This window comes from Sander lucioperca, chromosome 5 (assembly GCF_008315115.2).
Source record: "Sander lucioperca isolate FBNREF2018 chromosome 5, SLUC_FBN_1.2, whole genome shotgun sequence".
Taxonomy (NCBI): Eukaryota; Metazoa; Chordata; class Actinopteri; order Perciformes; family Percidae; genus Sander; species Sander lucioperca.
This window is the reverse complement of record NC_050177.1, coordinates 5,912,304-5,928,847: the sequence shown is the minus strand read 5'-3', so window position 1 is coordinate 5,928,847 and position 16,544 is coordinate 5,912,304. Positions and strand designations below refer to the sequence as shown.

The window sequence follows — 16,544 nt, the reverse complement described above, 5'->3', positions numbered from 1 at the left end:
CCGGAGGACGACACAAGGGTTAATTTTTAATATTTTCTTTTCATTTTTTTTTAAATCAACGTCAACTGCCCTGGCTCTGCCTGGTTGGCTGAGAGCACGGATACGTCACGAAACTTTCGTGTTACGTTGCATGTCGCTAGCGTTGATGGGAAGTGTAGTTCTACGCTCGATGTGCGGTAACCGTGTGCCGTATACTACATTACCCAGCATCCACAAGGAGCCATGCAATGTTGACGTGTATTTTGTTGGTACTAGTCCATATGGTACTAGCTAGTCAGTTGTCAAAGCCGGACATCATTTCAGCTTCTGACGGACGTTTTGTGAATTTTAACCTGTGGGTGACTTCGCAATTGTGCGACGATGTCCGGAGAAATGTCTATGATTGGTAAGTTGAATGACATCATGAATGATATTCATGAATGATATGTTCTGGTAATTATCGGTGACTGGAATGGATGCTAACACATGAGCTAACTGGTTTGGTCCATCTGTAATAAGCATGTTGTCACCGTGTCACAGGTTCGGTGATCCTGGCCCTGTTCCTAGCTGGCTATCTGGGCCAGCAGTACTTGCCGCCCCCGAAACCGAAAGTGATCGGCCTGGATCTGGGCACCACCTTTTGCTCGGTCGGCGTCTTCCATCCGGGCAGCGGGGAGGTGGAAGTGATAGCAGATGAAGAGGGTAGGAAGAGCATCCCCAGCGCCGTCTCATTCACCACCACTGCGGTGCTGGCTGGACATGAAGCCGTGGACCTGGCCGACAGCAACCCTCAAAACACCATCTACGATGCCAAGAGGTTCATCGGGAAGATATTTGAGCCGGAGGTCCTGGAGCAGGAGAGTGCTCGGTACCCGTTTAAGGTGGGTCGTGATGGGATTGGTTTGACGTTAGCTGACTATGAACTACTTTACATGTTATTGCAGATTGAGTGATTTCTGTGGTGCATCATTTATGTTTCCTGGAGTCACTTTAGCAGACAGGTTCATGTGCTACATCATTTAGACTCATCAGCCTTTATTAAATGCAATCAGATATACACAGAATAAAAGCATTCTTATAGTTAGGGTAAAAACTATATGAAACCATAGGCTTGATCCACAGTAATCTGTAGTTTGTCTTTCTCAATTAATGTCTTAGTCATTTAGTCTGTAGAATTTCGAAAACAGTGAAAGATGTTTGCCGCAGTTTCCAAGAGCCCAAATTGACCAACAGCCCTAAGCCCATAGATATTCAATTCACAATGAAGTTAAACATCACAAATCTCCCCATTTGATAAGCTGCAACCATAAAATGTTGAAAAATGATTATCAAAATCGACTCATTGATTTACTCAATTTAGCTCTACTTGAATTGAAAATTTCAACCAAATCACGATGATATCACCTAACCTCATGTTCATTGCCTGTGGTCTGCTCTCAGTTTTGTAATCTCTCCATCCTTACTTACACTGTTTCTTTGCACCTCTTCCAGGTGATCAATAACAATGGAAGTGCAGAGTTTCTGATCTCCACCAACCACACCTTCGCTGTAAGCCCCGAGTTCATCGGCTCCAGGCTGCTGCTGAAGATGAAGAAGATGGCAGAGCGACACCTTGACATGCCCATCCAGAAAGCTGTCATCTCGGTGCCTGCAGAGTTTGACGAGAGACAGAGGAACTACACTATCAGGGCCGCCAACCTCGCTGGTCAGTTCTCTAAATATTTTAATCTGATGTTGGATGTCCTAGTAGGTCATTTGAGTTTCTTCCTTCCCCCAAAGCATTACATATACAAGCTACACATACTGCATTAGTAATATAACTGGCATATAGGGTACAATCTTTTCTTTGTCTTGCAGGCCTGGAGATCCTGCGTGTGATCAATGAGCCCACAGCAGCAGCCATGGCCTACGGCCTGCACAAGGTGGATGTGTTTAATGTGCTGGTGGTGGACCTTGGGGGAGGAACCCTGGATGTTTCTCTGCTCAACAAACAGGGAGGCATGTTCCTCACCAGAGCCATGGCAGGTAATGTGTTTACCCACTTCAGTGCTAGGAGGTGAGATGAGCCCACTGTTGTCTGAAAAAGGAGCTTCACCTTTTTGTTGCACAGTTCATGTCCCAGTTAAAGGTGCAATATGTAATACTGACAGCTAGTGTTTAAAATAGTTACTGCAGCCCAAATTCAAATACTGGAGAGAGTTATCTCCCCCGCCCCCTCCTCCCCAGACTCAAAGTTCACAGAGGTTGCCAGGCTGAGACCGCAGCATCCACAACAATGTTGCTAGACGCTAGTCTCACATAGCCAGACATTACTTCACAGCGCAGCGGAGTAGCTAACGTTAGCTGCTGGCTATATTGACAGTCATAAAAGCCTGTGCTCATGAGGAGCTCTGTACCCGACTGACAGACGCACTTTCTCGGCTTAAAATTACGGCAACAACCGCTAAAAACAGCGCAAACTCACGGTCCTCCCGATTTACAGCCTCCCTCTCTTGGCTTAAAATAACTCACCGTTGTCGGCTATGGCCACTGAACAGGCTACACGTTGTAAACAGCCGTGGCCCGCTTGCCTGGTCCTCCGGTAATGTTAGCATGGCGTCGTTAGCCAGGACCAGTCGGGATCACTTTACTGGCTGTGTCTCAATTGTTTCTGCGAATAACCAACTCGGGTACACTAGCTATATAATTCAATGTGAGTACACAAGTTGAAATGACATAAAATGCCCGTCCCTTGTAGCCGTGATAAATTAGCCTGAAGCTAATGCTTACCTGTTCAGGAGGAAATTAGCCAACTCTGCGTCCTTTTGGGCTCTTAGCTGTCTCCATCTTTCAAATACATCTCCAATATTTACCCAGGGTTTTATTACGTCTCTGGTCATGCAACTATTAGAAACATGCCTTTTTTTTAGGTCGGGTAGAATCTATCTCTGTTGATGCTGTTTGTTTGTTTGCTGCTTTCATGGCTGTCCTAACGTTACAGTTGTAGCACGCTGGGTTTACGTTTTTACAGGTATATCTGGCAACCCAGCCTGGCTGTCAAACTGGGCAGTTGATAACAACACACAGGCCAAAACACAAACAGGCATTCTGTCACGGAACGGAAATTCAAAAGAGAAAATACTGGCATTAGCATTGTTGTCAGAAAAGATAGTATTTCAATTTAGCATGTTTCCTTAATATCTGATGACGCATTGGGGTCATTTTTGGATTAAATACAGTAAATATATTACATATTGCACCTTTTTTAAAGGCTTAAAATATCATTTTATTCTGTGCTCTCAACAGTTGAAAAAAATATGGAAACTTTCCAATATCTGTTCAGACAATAATCTGCTTCAATTTTAGCATCTTTAGTCTGAAACTTTGCAAAGCAGCATTTGCCCAAATAAGAGCCATTATTGCCGGAGGGAACTGTAGCCTAATCTTAAGCGGACTGTGTTTTTCGGCAGGGAACAACAAGCTGGGAGGTCAAGACTTTAGCCAGAGGTTGCTCCAGTACACCATAGAGCGAGCCCAACAGGAGTTTGGCATCCCACCCACTCACAAAGAGGACATCCACCGTCTCCGACAGGCCGTGGAAGCCGCCAAGCTCAACCTCACCCTCCAACCCAGCATCACCATCAGGGTGCCCCTGCACCTTCACGCCCACGGCAGCTCCGTGTCACCAGAAGGCTCGGCTCCTGCGCCGGTTCTCTTCCAGGCTGTGATCACTCGCGAGCTGTTCGAGGAGATCAACAAGGACCTTTTCCAGAAGATCCTTGCTCCCGTTGAGACGGTGTTATCTGAGGGCCACCTTGAGAAAGAGGACGTGGATGAGATTGTTCTGGTCGGAGGGTCTACCAGGATCCCGAGGATCAGGATGCTGATCAGGGAGTACTTTGGGAAGGAGCCCAACACATCAGTAGACCCTGACCTGGCTGTGGTCACAGGTGTGGCCATTCAGGCCGGCATCATGGGCGGCTCCTGGCCTTTACAAGTGAGCGCTATAGAAATCCCCAACAGGCACTTGCGCAAGACAAACTTCAGCTAATCTTTATCAAGGTTATTTATTAAGATAAAAGAGATGCCTCAAAAACCTCCTAACCGTTTCATGCTTCTCTTATGTGCAACATTTACAATCTGCTGAAGTAAAAAAAAAAAAAAAAAAAATTGCCAACAAAAGACACCTGAAGGAAGAAATGCAAGATGCTCAGGTTTTTCAAGTTCTCTTGTTTGTGATAGGCAGCGGTGGCAGAAAAAATATTTGATTGCGTTTTGAAAACATTCCTCTTTGACAGATAGACTGATAACAGCTGCAGAAGTGGACAGTCCTGTTTGCATTTTTAAAGTGACAGCTGCTTTTGTTGCGCACAAAGCTTCAGCAGAAATAACAAACAAATACTGAGGAAATGTGTATCTACTGATCCATTAAGCTTCACTGATGATGCTTATTAATGGTAGATACTTTTAACCCTTGTGTTGCCTTCGGGTCAAATTTGACCCGTTTTTCAAAATGTCTATATCAGAAATATGGGTTTCTTTTTACCTACCTAATTTGGATGATTCCATACATCGCGCTTCGCAAGTACAACAAAAGATAGGAAGTCTTTCATTGACTTTTGGGTGTTTTTATAGAAACAAATAGCATTTGAAAAGAATTTTTTTTTCAAAATCAGACTGAACATTGACATGTACCCTTCTGTAATTATCCTTCATTTAATGAGTCTAAATAATTCATAATTTCTGCTTTTTAAACTCAAGAATTAGGTATAATTTCCTATAAATGAGGTGTACTGACCATGAATTCCAAAAATGAGTATAAAGCTGGTAATAAGTTGGTGTTAGTGGGGTTTATAAATAGTAGTGAAAGAAGCGTTAAAACGTAAAAAAAAAAAGAGCCAAAAACATTGAAAAAAGAGACAAAGGTGTTGATAAAAGAGACAAAAACGTCAGAAAAAGTGTTGATTTACAGGACGACAAGTACGTGGTCGAATGGAAGACAACACAAGGGTTAATGGTGTTCTATTCAGGGAACAACCTTTTAAAGGACTTACAGACTAGCCAGTACATCTTCAGCTATTTATTTATTGTGTGTGTGTGTGTGTGTGTGTGTGTGTGTGTGTGTGTGTGTGTGTGTGTGTGTGTGTGTGTGTGTGTGTGTGTGTGTGTGTGTGTGTGTGTCAAAAAAGACGATGTGCACATCCATGTAGTTTCTGGTACAAGACAAAAAGTCCACACAACAGTAAAATGCTCCGAAACAAAGGATGACACACAGTGTGCTTGGGCCTGTTCAGAAAGCTGCTATATTGTTTGAATTGAAGTTTAGAGGTGAACCGCTGCAAGCTAGTGGTTCCGTCAGAGGCCCTGCATGGTGTCCCAAAGAGGATGTTATGTCCGCTGGAAGTCATTGGGACAGAGGGAGACCTTTGTATAAACATGCATTTATATACAATTCTATTCAAACTAATTCACTGCAATATTGACTACTCATCTCATAAAAAAAGGTGCTCTGGTGAGATGCGGAGTCCACAGCTAATAGATGAAATGCATGTTGGAGAAAGCCTTAACATTCACATTCACACAGTACTGTTAAATCTTAAATCATTAGCACCATCCCTCCCTTTGAATGAAATACAGACTGCATTATTTAAGAGTTAAGAGCAGTCATGCTCAGTGCTGCACTTTGAGGACGCCCACTTGTTGGCCAACTTTACCTTTTTTTTGTGCAATAGTGCTTTAAGTGGCAGTGACTTAACACACTTATGTAATATTTGTGCTGCATATCAGAGGTAAGAACAACAGCCTCCTTTTGCTGCTGTAGGTAGAGAAGGTCAATACTGGTAGTCCCACAGAAGGACTAAAACATTGCTTACTGTGCCTTGCGTATTTGATAGAAAATGTATTATGTTACATTTAGGATGAGAGATGATTTCCATTTCTGTTCAGATGGTCCAATATAACCATTTTTCTAAAGAACTCGTTACCAACTTTCCTTTTTTTTTTTTTAAATTGCAACTTATTTTTGCCAAGTCTTTCATGAGTAGGTGTATTTATTTTTTCTAATTTTTCTTTTTAAATGTTGTATTTCTCATGTTGGAACTGAGATTGTGATATAAGAGAGCCTTAACTAAAGATGAAGCTAATTTGAGGCTATGTTTGCCTTTGATACTGTACTAATCATTTACCAGGAGAAAAACAATGACTATGATCTATTTTTATATGACATATTGTACTCACTGTCGGTCTAGTCACCTAAAAATTGACAAAGAAGTTAAATGTTTACAACCTGCATTTAGCCAATTAAAATTCAATTTCTCAACTTCTTCACTGTCTTGTTTATTTTAAGTCTCATATTTCTGGGCAACATACAAAGCTCATCACATGTTGTGTTAAGATCTTTCAGATGCTGATTATATGGCCCTAATACGCCATACGTAAGTCAGTCCTGAGACAAGAAGAGGGAATCCATATAAACCTTAAGCAAAAACTCAACAAATGAACTAGAAAACTCAAAAGATTTTTTTTTTTTAAATGTTTATTTCTGAGGCACAGTAATACAAAAAGAAAACACAAAAGGCAATCTGTCAAAGTTTATTGACCCTGTGTTACCTGTAGCGTCCCTTCAATTAGCTTAGAGCTTTATTTTCACATTTAGCACCCACTTCATTTACCTTACAGCAGTCAGTTTTACACCAGCAACCAACATGTACATGCATGTTGTCTGTCAACACTAAAATACCACAGAGGTAACTGCAATTCAGAGGCTGTGTAGGAAGTGAAATGACTTCCATCTTGACCAGGCTATTGCTATTGTAATTATTATTCATCAGTCATGTTGTTCAAATGTAATGCTTAGTTGGCTGGAGCATCTCACACACTGGTTTACCTTTTATGTACAATAACACACTCAACATAGCACTGCACACGGGGTAAAAAAATATACCCAGCCAGAATACACACAATACACCGTTCACATCATTTAAAAAAAAAAAAAAGTCCATTCACATGAACAGACTCTTCAAACTCTTCATCCCCAAACCATTTTCACCTGTTCTTCTGGTGCTCTGGGAGCACAGCTCACATATCAGTCAACATGATCATTATGGTTACATACACTGGTCAAAAGTAGGGCAGGGGGGTTGGGGGTGGGATTCAGCATTTATCGAAATAATTATCTTACATACACCTCGTGAATATTTCACTTGGAGGAAAAGGCAGGATTGTGTAAACGGCGTGTTCATGTTTTTTGTTTTTCTCTTTAAATATAAATATTAATGTTAGTACTATTAAGAACAGCAGCACAATGGCGTGCTGACGGGAGGCAAGAGCATAATGAGCTGTTAGCGTTTAGTCTCATGCTGCAATAAAGCCTTGTAAAAAGCCCCTTTATAAAGGAAATTCACCTGTGAGAAGAGAAGAGTATTTAAAGAGTGGTTAAAAACAAGGAACTGCTTTGGAAAATTAGCTTAAAATAAAGAATCTGGAAACATCTTTAAAAGAAGCAGGCCTTGGTAACTCAGAGGGGCCTCTCGGGTATTCAGATGTGAGAGAGGAGTCCACAGATTTGGCAAATTCCATTAATAAAAAGTGCGTGCAGTCCTGGGTGATAAGTATATCTGAAAAGCAAAACACAAAACTATTTACAGAATGTACACAAAGCAACTGGGTGGTTGTTTTTCTCCATCTGATGCAGCAGTCTGTCAGTTATTCACTAGGACAGAGGAGGAGATCAGACATTACACAGACTGGAACAGGAATGATGTGAACACAGAGCGCTGTCGTCTCCATCTCGCTACAGCAGATTCACTCAGGCTCAGTCCCAATCATTGGCTAATGCCCTGATTGGTGTAGTAGTCGTAGCCATTGTCCGTGTACAGCTCCTCAGCACTGCCGACTCCATTCCCCACCTCTGGAAGGCGCCAAAGGATAAAGGAAAAAAGTCAGTGAACTGTATGATGATTACTTTCACACCACATCAGTTTGCACGAAAACACTCAGCTTTGGTCCAAAAGATGACAAAATAAAAAGATATTGAGTGAAAAATGAAAAGACAAATGAATGGGAAAACAATGGAGAGCCTCAAACAGCTGGCACTGATGATGGCTTACCTTTGACCCCCAGCACTAGAGGCTGTCAAGACAGACTGGGGCGTCTATAAGCCCCCCTATACATTAAGGTGTCTCCAGTAGGAGGGTGGTGGGGGAGGCTTGGTGCATGAAGGGATGGATGGATGGATGAAGGGGAGAAGGGCATAGCAGGCAGAGAAGTGGCAGGTAACGAAGGATGCAACGGATGCATGGAATAAAAGGAAGAAGTCACTGCCGGTGGAGGAGGTGGTAGCATGGACAGGAGGTGGTGCGCGTCACACAGGCCGCTACTGGGGAGGACCTTCAACAGGGAGGAGAGGAAGAGTAGGAAGAGGAAGAGGAGGAGCGAGGACATTCACAGACACTCGGACAGATGCATGCTGGGAGGCAGAGACATGCTAGCCGGGCACCTGGAACTCAAAATGGCTCATTCTTCATCTTTGAGTTAACAGATGTTTTGTTAATCAAACGTGAAGCGCAAAGAGAGGAATCCGTTTCTGAGTTCTGGGGCCCAAACCAACCAACCGACAACACGCTACAAAACATCCAGGAGTGACACACATGTACACGTCCCTCTCGTCTCAGTGCGACGGTCTTACCAGAGAAGATAAGTTTCTCCTTCATGACGTTGAGGTCTCTGCTCGACCTCCGGACTGCGGCGCTCAGCATGATCTGTTCAGGGTTGTAGCTGCGCATCCCGCTCATCCGATACCTGCGGAGTCACAGGTAAGGTCAGAGATCCTCTTGAGACAATAATGATATCACTGAATACTGCTGCCTCTGCTCGCAATATGCAGTTCAGGGTATCAAGTTTTGGTCCATAGGAGGATAACATGTACATTTTTAGAAGGAGCTATGGAGTTAGTGTACATGCCTAACTCTGTTTTACTGTTGAATTAGTTCTTCTTTGAGCAAACCGATTCCTGGATTGCAGCTACGGTTTGTTTGAATGTAGTTATAAATGCAATGTAATCTAACCCATTAATACATGCTGAATCATGTTGATGTTAATACACAATGATTTTCCAGAAGGTAAGTGGTCAAATGGTCCAATCAATCAAAAGGGATTTTTAAACAACCTGGCAACCCTAAACTTGTTTTTATTAATGGCCTAATCTGTTAGGCATTACTGAATGACACATTACCCATTCATAAAACTAATGGTTACAACAGTAATGCTAAATAAATTATGTATTTTTTTTGGATAGAACTATTAGAATAGTGGTTTTATTTTTACCCTGCATCTATTGAAAATACCGTTTGAATATAAAATTAGTCAAATATAATTAAATACAGATCAATTTGCTTTATTCTGTGTTCATTTAATCAACATTTGTTAGTTCCACATCGGATCACTCCTAGACCTAGCTTTGTGTGTCAAGGCAGAGGAATTCATTTCCTGTTTGGGAAAACTGCGTCTTTGCTTTAATGAAAATGTCACTTAACTGAAGAGCATTAGTCCCAATGAACTGGGACTAATGCACAGAGGCATTTAGAAACACAAATGCAAACAGGCAAGCTCTTAGTTCATCAGCATCAATAAAAGCCAATCCTGAGGCACTTCCCTTGATGAATGCATATCCGTGCTTCATTTTGGACATTTAGTCTTTTGGCTTAATAAGATGAGTAATTAATTAAAATATCATTGGCGACTTCATGCTGGGGGTATTTTGTGCTGCGTGGGTGGAAAGCATTCATTTTATTTAGCCCACAGGGACAAAGACGTGAGCTCCTCCCTCTAGAGGAACGTGGCAGCAGTGCAGTACAACGATTCCGGTGACACAGAGAGAAGTGAGAGAGAAAAATATTATAGAAGGACAATGGTAAGGTGGAGCGAAACATCTGATGAGATGTGATGTCAAAATAAAGAGCGACAAAAAAAGAGAAAGAATGGAAAAAGACAGAGAGAAGGCAGAAGACTGCATCAATAAAGAACGATGGATAAAGATAGTGAAAGACGGTGAAAGGAGAGAAAACTTTGGGTCAGAAGAGGTGACCCAGTTACCTGATCATGTGATAGCTGAGAGAAGATGCCAGAATGCAGCAGAGGAGGAGAAGAGCATGCACATCAGGCAGAGGAGAGGACGAGGAAGAGGCAGAAGGACAAAACAAGGACAAAAGAAGGCGGGAGACAAGAAAGGTCAGTTTAGAAGCCAGCAGAAGCTGCTGAAGAGCTCGGCTAAGCAGAGCAAACCTGCGCCGGACCGTAAAAAAGAAAGAAAGAAAGAAAAAAAGATAACTGCCCTCCATCCCAGAGACGACAGGAGGACAGGCCATCTGTCTCTGGAGTTGTCACAGAAATAAACGAAACCACTCGCTCCAACAGAAAGAGGAAACACTGGAGGAGTGGAAAAGGTGTACACATCTTTGCTAATAGACTCTAGAGGCTCGTATAAAGTACATCTTCTCCTTCACAACACTGAGGTGCAAGGGGAGAGCAAACAATACATCATAACAGCTTGTAAAAAATTATATAGCACATACATGTCATTTTGTGTCCTTTCTACCCTTTTCTTTGAAGGTCATTATTTGGCAAAATCATTTCAAAAAAATGATCAAAACACAAGGGAACAGCTAAAATACGGATGAGCCGTTATTTTTTAATGATCATTCCAGACAGAGAGATGTCTACTGAGTTAAAGTGTGTCACACTGAATGAGAGATGTCAGTGAAGGGTGCTTGTTAAGTCAGCAGTAATCGGTGGTATGTACTCCGCATGTGTGAAAGAGCACAACAGGAGAGACACACACAAAAAACAGAAGATCAGTGTTTATACACCAGCAGACAAGATTGAGAAACATTAAGTCTTGCGTAAGAACTCACTATAATGACTTTACTACAGTTATATCATGGAGTGGCTGTACTTACTTCTGGAAAATGAATATTCCTATGACTACAGCAAAGGAGATGAGGTCCACACACACCCACATCATGCAGTATTCATCTGGTCTCTGGAAACACACGTGCACAAGTTTATGGCAGAATCCGCCACTGGGTGGCAATATATGTCAACAATACAATTCTTTTGATCTTCTATATATGTCACACTTTTTTCTTTTCGTCATGTTTTTTCACAAATAATAATAATTTAAAAAGAAATAATACAAGCTCTTGCGTGAGCAGCTTCTAACTGAATCTCTGTGCTTTAAAGTTTAGTTTCCGTATCTGCTTTATTTTACCGTTTTATGTTCGCTTATAGGAGTCGTGTTAAGTTACTGCCGATGAAGACCCAACATTTTGCTGATTTGGCTACTTCATAATAATAATAACAATCATTTTTATTGTGAAGAATTTATAGGAAATCTAATCATTTTACAGCTGCTCCTTTGACCACTAAGGTTCGCCGGCTTCTCAAAAGCAACAGCAGACGTTGCGACGTAAGAACAGGAATGTCTGTAGTAATAGCCTATTATGTCTACTATTTGTGAGTTTGTGTAAATTCAGGGGATTGTGCAGGCAGCACCAGAAAAAAAAACAGACATCACCGACCGTATGATAAACACATGATTCACTCTCTGTGGTTTCCGTGACATGAGAAATACTTTGAATGAGTTCTGCTTACAGTTGAGTAGGCGGTCCTAGGCCACACTGCTAAAAGAATGTGGTCATACAGTATGTGGCCCAGACCACCTCCAAATGTGGTCTGAATGACTGCATCTCAACGTGTCCTCAATGCATCCTAGCTGTATTCACACCTGTACTTAGAGCTGTCCACCTGTGATCGGATCACTCAGGACGATGTTAATACCTGGTAAGAATGGGGCCTTAGATTCATGGCTGACACTAACAGACAGCACTGCAAATGCCACGGCAGCTTAAACTCTCCCTGAACCACAGCAGGGGGCCGGGGTCATGTCCACATGTTGTCATGCAGATTCCCCGTATGGTGCTCCAGCCGGGGAGACCAGGCAGGCACGCTGCACAGGTAAGGGGGGTAAAATGAATCCAAAGAGGCACAGTGTGGGAGCTACCCATGTTGAGAGGTTTCAGGAGACGACTGAACTAAAAAAGCATGAGTCATGCACTACAGGACACACTACAGTGATGATGCTCGTCTTTCTAATATGCTGGGACCTAGGATGAGTGATGATATAAATAAAAAGGATAGCATGCTCATTGCAGGAGGTAAATGTGATGAGTTCAGTTTAAAGCTAGGCCTTCTTGTCTAATCAACTGTTAAATATATTTTAGTCATGCAGAGGCTATGCAGCTGAAAGAGAGGAGACAGGGTGTCATCTAATACCATCTACACCGATTCCACCTATAGCCAGTTTATGAAAGTTATTACATTTGTTTTTAAAAACCTGTTACCAAGCAGATCTTTTCCAGGCTGGGGGGGGTAGAATGGGCACATAGAGAGACTATGGCTGAACAGAAAAGGGAACAAAGAAAGCCACACAGAAACTCAAACTTTATCCACAAAGCGAGAGCAAGAACAAAACAAAAAGATATTTTGCAAACGACAGTGCTTGATTGCAAAGTGATACCTCAGAAGTTCCATGCAAAGAAGAAGAAAAAGCTAACAGTATGCCGAGGGTCCTTACCATGAGCCAGATGGGGTAAGGCACCTTTTTCAGGATATGCGAGGCCTCTGAGGAGACTGAAGACACCCCACTGCACCAGAGCACTGAGTACAGCCAGGGCTCATTGATGGTGTAAAGTGTGAGGTTGATGTTGCTCTGGGAGAAGTTTCTGAAAGCGGACACATTCAGGCACGTCCATAAATCTATGTGTTAAGGTGCCAACCTGACAACAGTATCTGGTTTGTGTGTGTGTGTGTGTGTGTGTGTGTGTGTGTGTGTGTGTGTGTGTGTGTGTGTGTGTGTGTGTGTGTGTGTGTGTGTGTGTGTGTGTGTGTGTGTGTGTGTGTGTGTGTGTGTGTGTGTGTGCGCGCGCGTGTGTGTGTGCGTATGTGTGTGTTCCTACCTGATTTCCTGAGGGCTGGCCTGGTTATATCTGAGCAGCAGCCTGCTGATGCCGTACTGATGGAGAAATTGAGGACTCCGTTTCTCCACTGAGGTCTGGATCAGACCGGGTGCCAGCTGTCTTACCTGAGCTCTGTGTTCATCTGGAGTCCACATCACCTACACACAGCACAATGCACAGGATTACAGTTAAGCATGTTTTACAGTAACCGCAGCCCAGCTGGCGCGCGCATATGTGACGTCATGAAATCACCCTAACTATTTATACCCGTGCTGGTGGTTGCGACACTAGTTGCAGTCTTCTCCTGAACAGAGGTGGCGCTAATGAGGAAAGGCGACCAACTTTCCTCTTACTACGGACTAGAAGAAGAAGAAAAAGATAAACAACGGCAGAACTGGCAGCAGCATTGCCGTCAATGCTTCGATTTGATTCGATGACCTACTCGGTCGGAACAAGCCTTTCATTCACCATAAAGGAACTCCTCTTAACCCAGTAAGTTTACAAGAGAGACTTGCCGTCACTCTGAGAGTCCTGGCATCCGGTTGCCCAGGAGCTCGTTCATGCTTCCTGTTTCCCCTTTGTCACGCACTACTGAAAAAAAAAATAAAATAAAAAAAAAATAAAAGAGTGGTGCGTGACCTCGGCTCGCGTGCTATAAATCTGGGCGCGCCAGCAAGATCTACGTCATTTTGACGTCACAGTGGCGCGCACCAGGTTGGGAACGGCCAGTATAATTCACCTCTTACACTGAAACTTTGTGTTATCAACATGAATGAAGTGACGGGGTCTGAATGCACATGAATAGAACTAGGGAACACTCACTGCCTATCAAGTGTATTTGTAATATTAGATTGATTCACAATTGAACCAATCAATATTTGCATGATATATGTTCAGAATAGATAAACAGACATCATGCTGTGGAGAATACAAAACACGATGTGGACTGTGCATATCTAAGCATTAGGTTCTTACATACTTACCAGACCCTGAGGAACCCCAGATTGCTGCACAGCCTGCAGCGTATCATTGACCCAGCTGTGGTAGCAGGGGTGTTCTGGAGGAGGTCTCCTCAGCCGGAAAACCACCGTGCTGTTATGATAGAAAGCCATCTTTAGAAGCTGCTCCAGGCTGCACACAGTCTGGTTGGCAATCAGATCCTTCTCATGTGGGGACAGGTTGTGCACCGTCCAGAAAGGGTCATCCTGAGACACAGAGACAGAACATGAGGATGAAGACCACAGATGTGTTTAACAGGGGAGTAATGTCACTGTTATTTCAGTTTAAAATACAATTATGACATGGTAATAACATCTCTGCTGCTAGAAATTGCTATATATATATATATATATATATATATATAATAATAATAATCATAATCCTAATACCGTAGTTACTTTGATTAAAAACATCCATCATTTATGTACTGTAGAGCGGTTGGACAATGCCTACAGGAAATAAAAATAGAATTTTCTTTCCTTCATTTCCTTCACATCCTTTCATGCTTCACTGCTCCTTTGCGCATTGTCAAAGCCCACAGGAGAAGATCATCATCGTGATGTGCTTCTCTTCACTCACTAAAAGACACTTTAGCTTTGTCATTTTAATAGAAATGTTATTACAAAATCAGGACAGATCAGGGCATGTTTGGGCACATAGATATCAGACTATGACAGTGAATTGTCATAATTACGCACAGAAGTAGTAAGTTTTCTTTTGGAATGCAATCTCCAGCCACAATGACCTCACATGCAATGCAGATAGACTGAGAAGGAGAGTGCAGAAAAGAATGCAGATTCAAACAAATGCCAACATAGCTATTTTATTATTATGTTATTATGTTATTATTGTTATTGGCCTTTGGAATTAAAATAGCCCCACATCATCACATACCCTTCACCATACCTAGAGATTGGCATGGTTTTATGTCGGTTAGTCTAATAGCTGGTTTGATTTGCATTGAAAGATGATTTTATGGAAAGTACCCCATGCCAATCTCTAGGTATGGTATGTGATGATGTGGGGCTATTTTAATTCCAAAGGCCAAGGGAACTTTATCAGGATGCATAGTATCCTGGATCCATGAAATAACTGGCCTTTAAAAATACAAATCTGCCTGCCTCTATGGGAATTTAACATAGGGGTGTACTCACTTTTGTTGTCAGCGGTTTAGACATTAATGGCTGTGCGTTGAGTTATTTTGAGGGGACAGCACATTTACACTGTTATACAAGCTGTACACTTAATACTTTACATTGTAGCAAAGTGTAATTTCTTCAGTGTTGTCCCATTAAAAGATATAATGAAATATTTATTTTCTTTTGTGAGATACTGTATGTTATCAAATACTTGATTGGAGGGTACTGTAGAAGGATTAAAATAGAACACAGCAAAGTAGCACAGTGCACGAAAAGCAATGTATCTACATCACTGCATCTTGCCCCAGATTCTCTCCTTTAGTAACAGAATGTAAAGATAAATGCATTTACACATTATGCAAGTAATGGCTAAACAAGGATACAACAATGGATCAGGTCATTTCTCCATTTCTTGAAGATGGTGCAATATCATATGCAGGAAAGAATAATTGGGTACCAGCACAGGCAGCATTTCTACACAATTCTCATGGCTTGTTTGTCAGTGTCCTTTCATTTTGTTTGGCCCACTAGTACTTCAAGCAGGTTGAAACAAACAATTATTTTGAAGCACTAGCTGACCCTGACCCCCTTTGCAAACAGGAGAGCATCTCTAAACGGATCTCAGCATTTAGATGAAACCAAAAAGGGACCAGAGTACTCATGACTCAATGGGCTACTGGCCTTTATCACACATCACTGCACCACGTCACATTGTCAAACAAAGCTGAAATGGCTTCATCAGCAACCAACAACTACCTTGAGGAACCACTGTCCTGCGTTGAGTTGTTGCAGATCTGTCCAGTTGAAGAATGAGGCGTCTTCCATTTGTCTGTCTGGGAAGACCTTCTCCACATCTGTGGTCCTCCGCAGGGTGCGGTCGTGCATCAGAAAAGGCACTCCATCCACGCTAATAATCAGAAAGGGGAGCAGAGTTATAAGATGCAAGTCAGGTAGTTTATATTATTCAGCATTATACAGGGGTAATAGAGAAACCTTAATGCTGATTGGCCAGAGGGTGGTGGAACCGAGTGCTAATATGTGTGTTAATGGTTGGGGACTAGTGTCCATCTGCATCATTTTCTATAACCTCACTGACATCAAATACATCTGATCGCCCAGCTACTGTCGCTCACATTTTTATAATAATTAAAACTCTGCGACCGTTTATGCTAAGAAAGGACTCAAAAGGATGACCAATCGGTTAGAGAGAGAGAGACAAGAAAAGGTTACTTGAGTTTTTTTTCTTTTTTTAAATGCTGCTGCTCAGTGAAATCTGCTGATACTATGCAATTCTTAATAAAAGAAAAGAAAATGTTGCTGCTCAATATTTGAATACCAAATTACTTCTTTTTGTTATTCAGTAGAAATAAGCCAACAAGATAAAACAGAAAAACCCCACCCATTTCTAAATATTTGCTTATTCAAATTCATCGCT

The 16,544-nt window shown here is 42.1% G+C and overlaps 2 protein-coding genes across 7 annotated transcripts in view; one reads left to right on the top strand and one right to left on the bottom strand.

The window, feature by feature from the left end:
- Positions 1 to 194: 194 nt before the first annotated feature.
- Positions 195 to 4,212, top strand: hspa13 (heat shock protein 70 family, member 13). The gene is made up of 5 exons (XM_031294883.2): positions 195 to 385; positions 520 to 860; positions 1,471 to 1,684; positions 1,837 to 2,004; positions 3,429 to 4,212. Exons 1-5 carry the CDS (start codon positions 361 to 363, stop codon positions 4,007 to 4,009), a joined length of 1,329 nt encoding a protein of 442 aa, XP_031150743.1. The 5' UTR covers positions 195 to 360; the 3' UTR covers positions 4,010 to 4,212.
- A 2,559-nt stretch (positions 4,213 to 6,771) lies between these two features.
- gdpd5b (glycerophosphodiester phosphodiesterase domain containing 5b) overlaps positions 6,772 to 16,544 on the bottom strand; it is a 45,483-nt gene continuing 35,710 nt past the window's right edge. The window contains exons 10-18 of one of the 6 annotated variants that reach the window (XR_004104160.2): positions 15,866 to 16,016; positions 13,955 to 14,176; positions 12,972 to 13,129; positions 12,590 to 12,737; positions 10,914 to 10,996; positions 10,051 to 10,065; positions 8,645 to 8,757; positions 8,067 to 8,346; positions 6,800 to 7,867 (exon numbers count right to left, since the gene is read on the bottom strand). Coding sequence is in view for 3 of the 6 variants with exons in the window: in XM_031294879.2 (XP_031150739.1) it covers positions 7,782 to 7,867; positions 8,645 to 8,757; positions 10,051 to 10,065; positions 10,914 to 10,996; positions 12,590 to 12,737; positions 12,972 to 13,129; positions 13,955 to 14,176; positions 15,866 to 16,016 (976 nt within the window). In the remaining 3 variants the exon portion in view is untranslated. Of the gene's footprint in view, positions 7,868 to 8,066; positions 8,347 to 8,644; positions 8,758 to 10,050; positions 10,066 to 10,913; positions 10,997 to 12,356; positions 12,413 to 12,589; positions 12,738 to 12,971; positions 13,130 to 13,954; positions 14,177 to 15,865; positions 16,017 to 16,544 lie in introns of those variants that run through there. The other 5 variants (XM_031294879.2, XR_004104161.2, XM_031294878.2 and 2 more) reach the window with 5 other exon arrangements.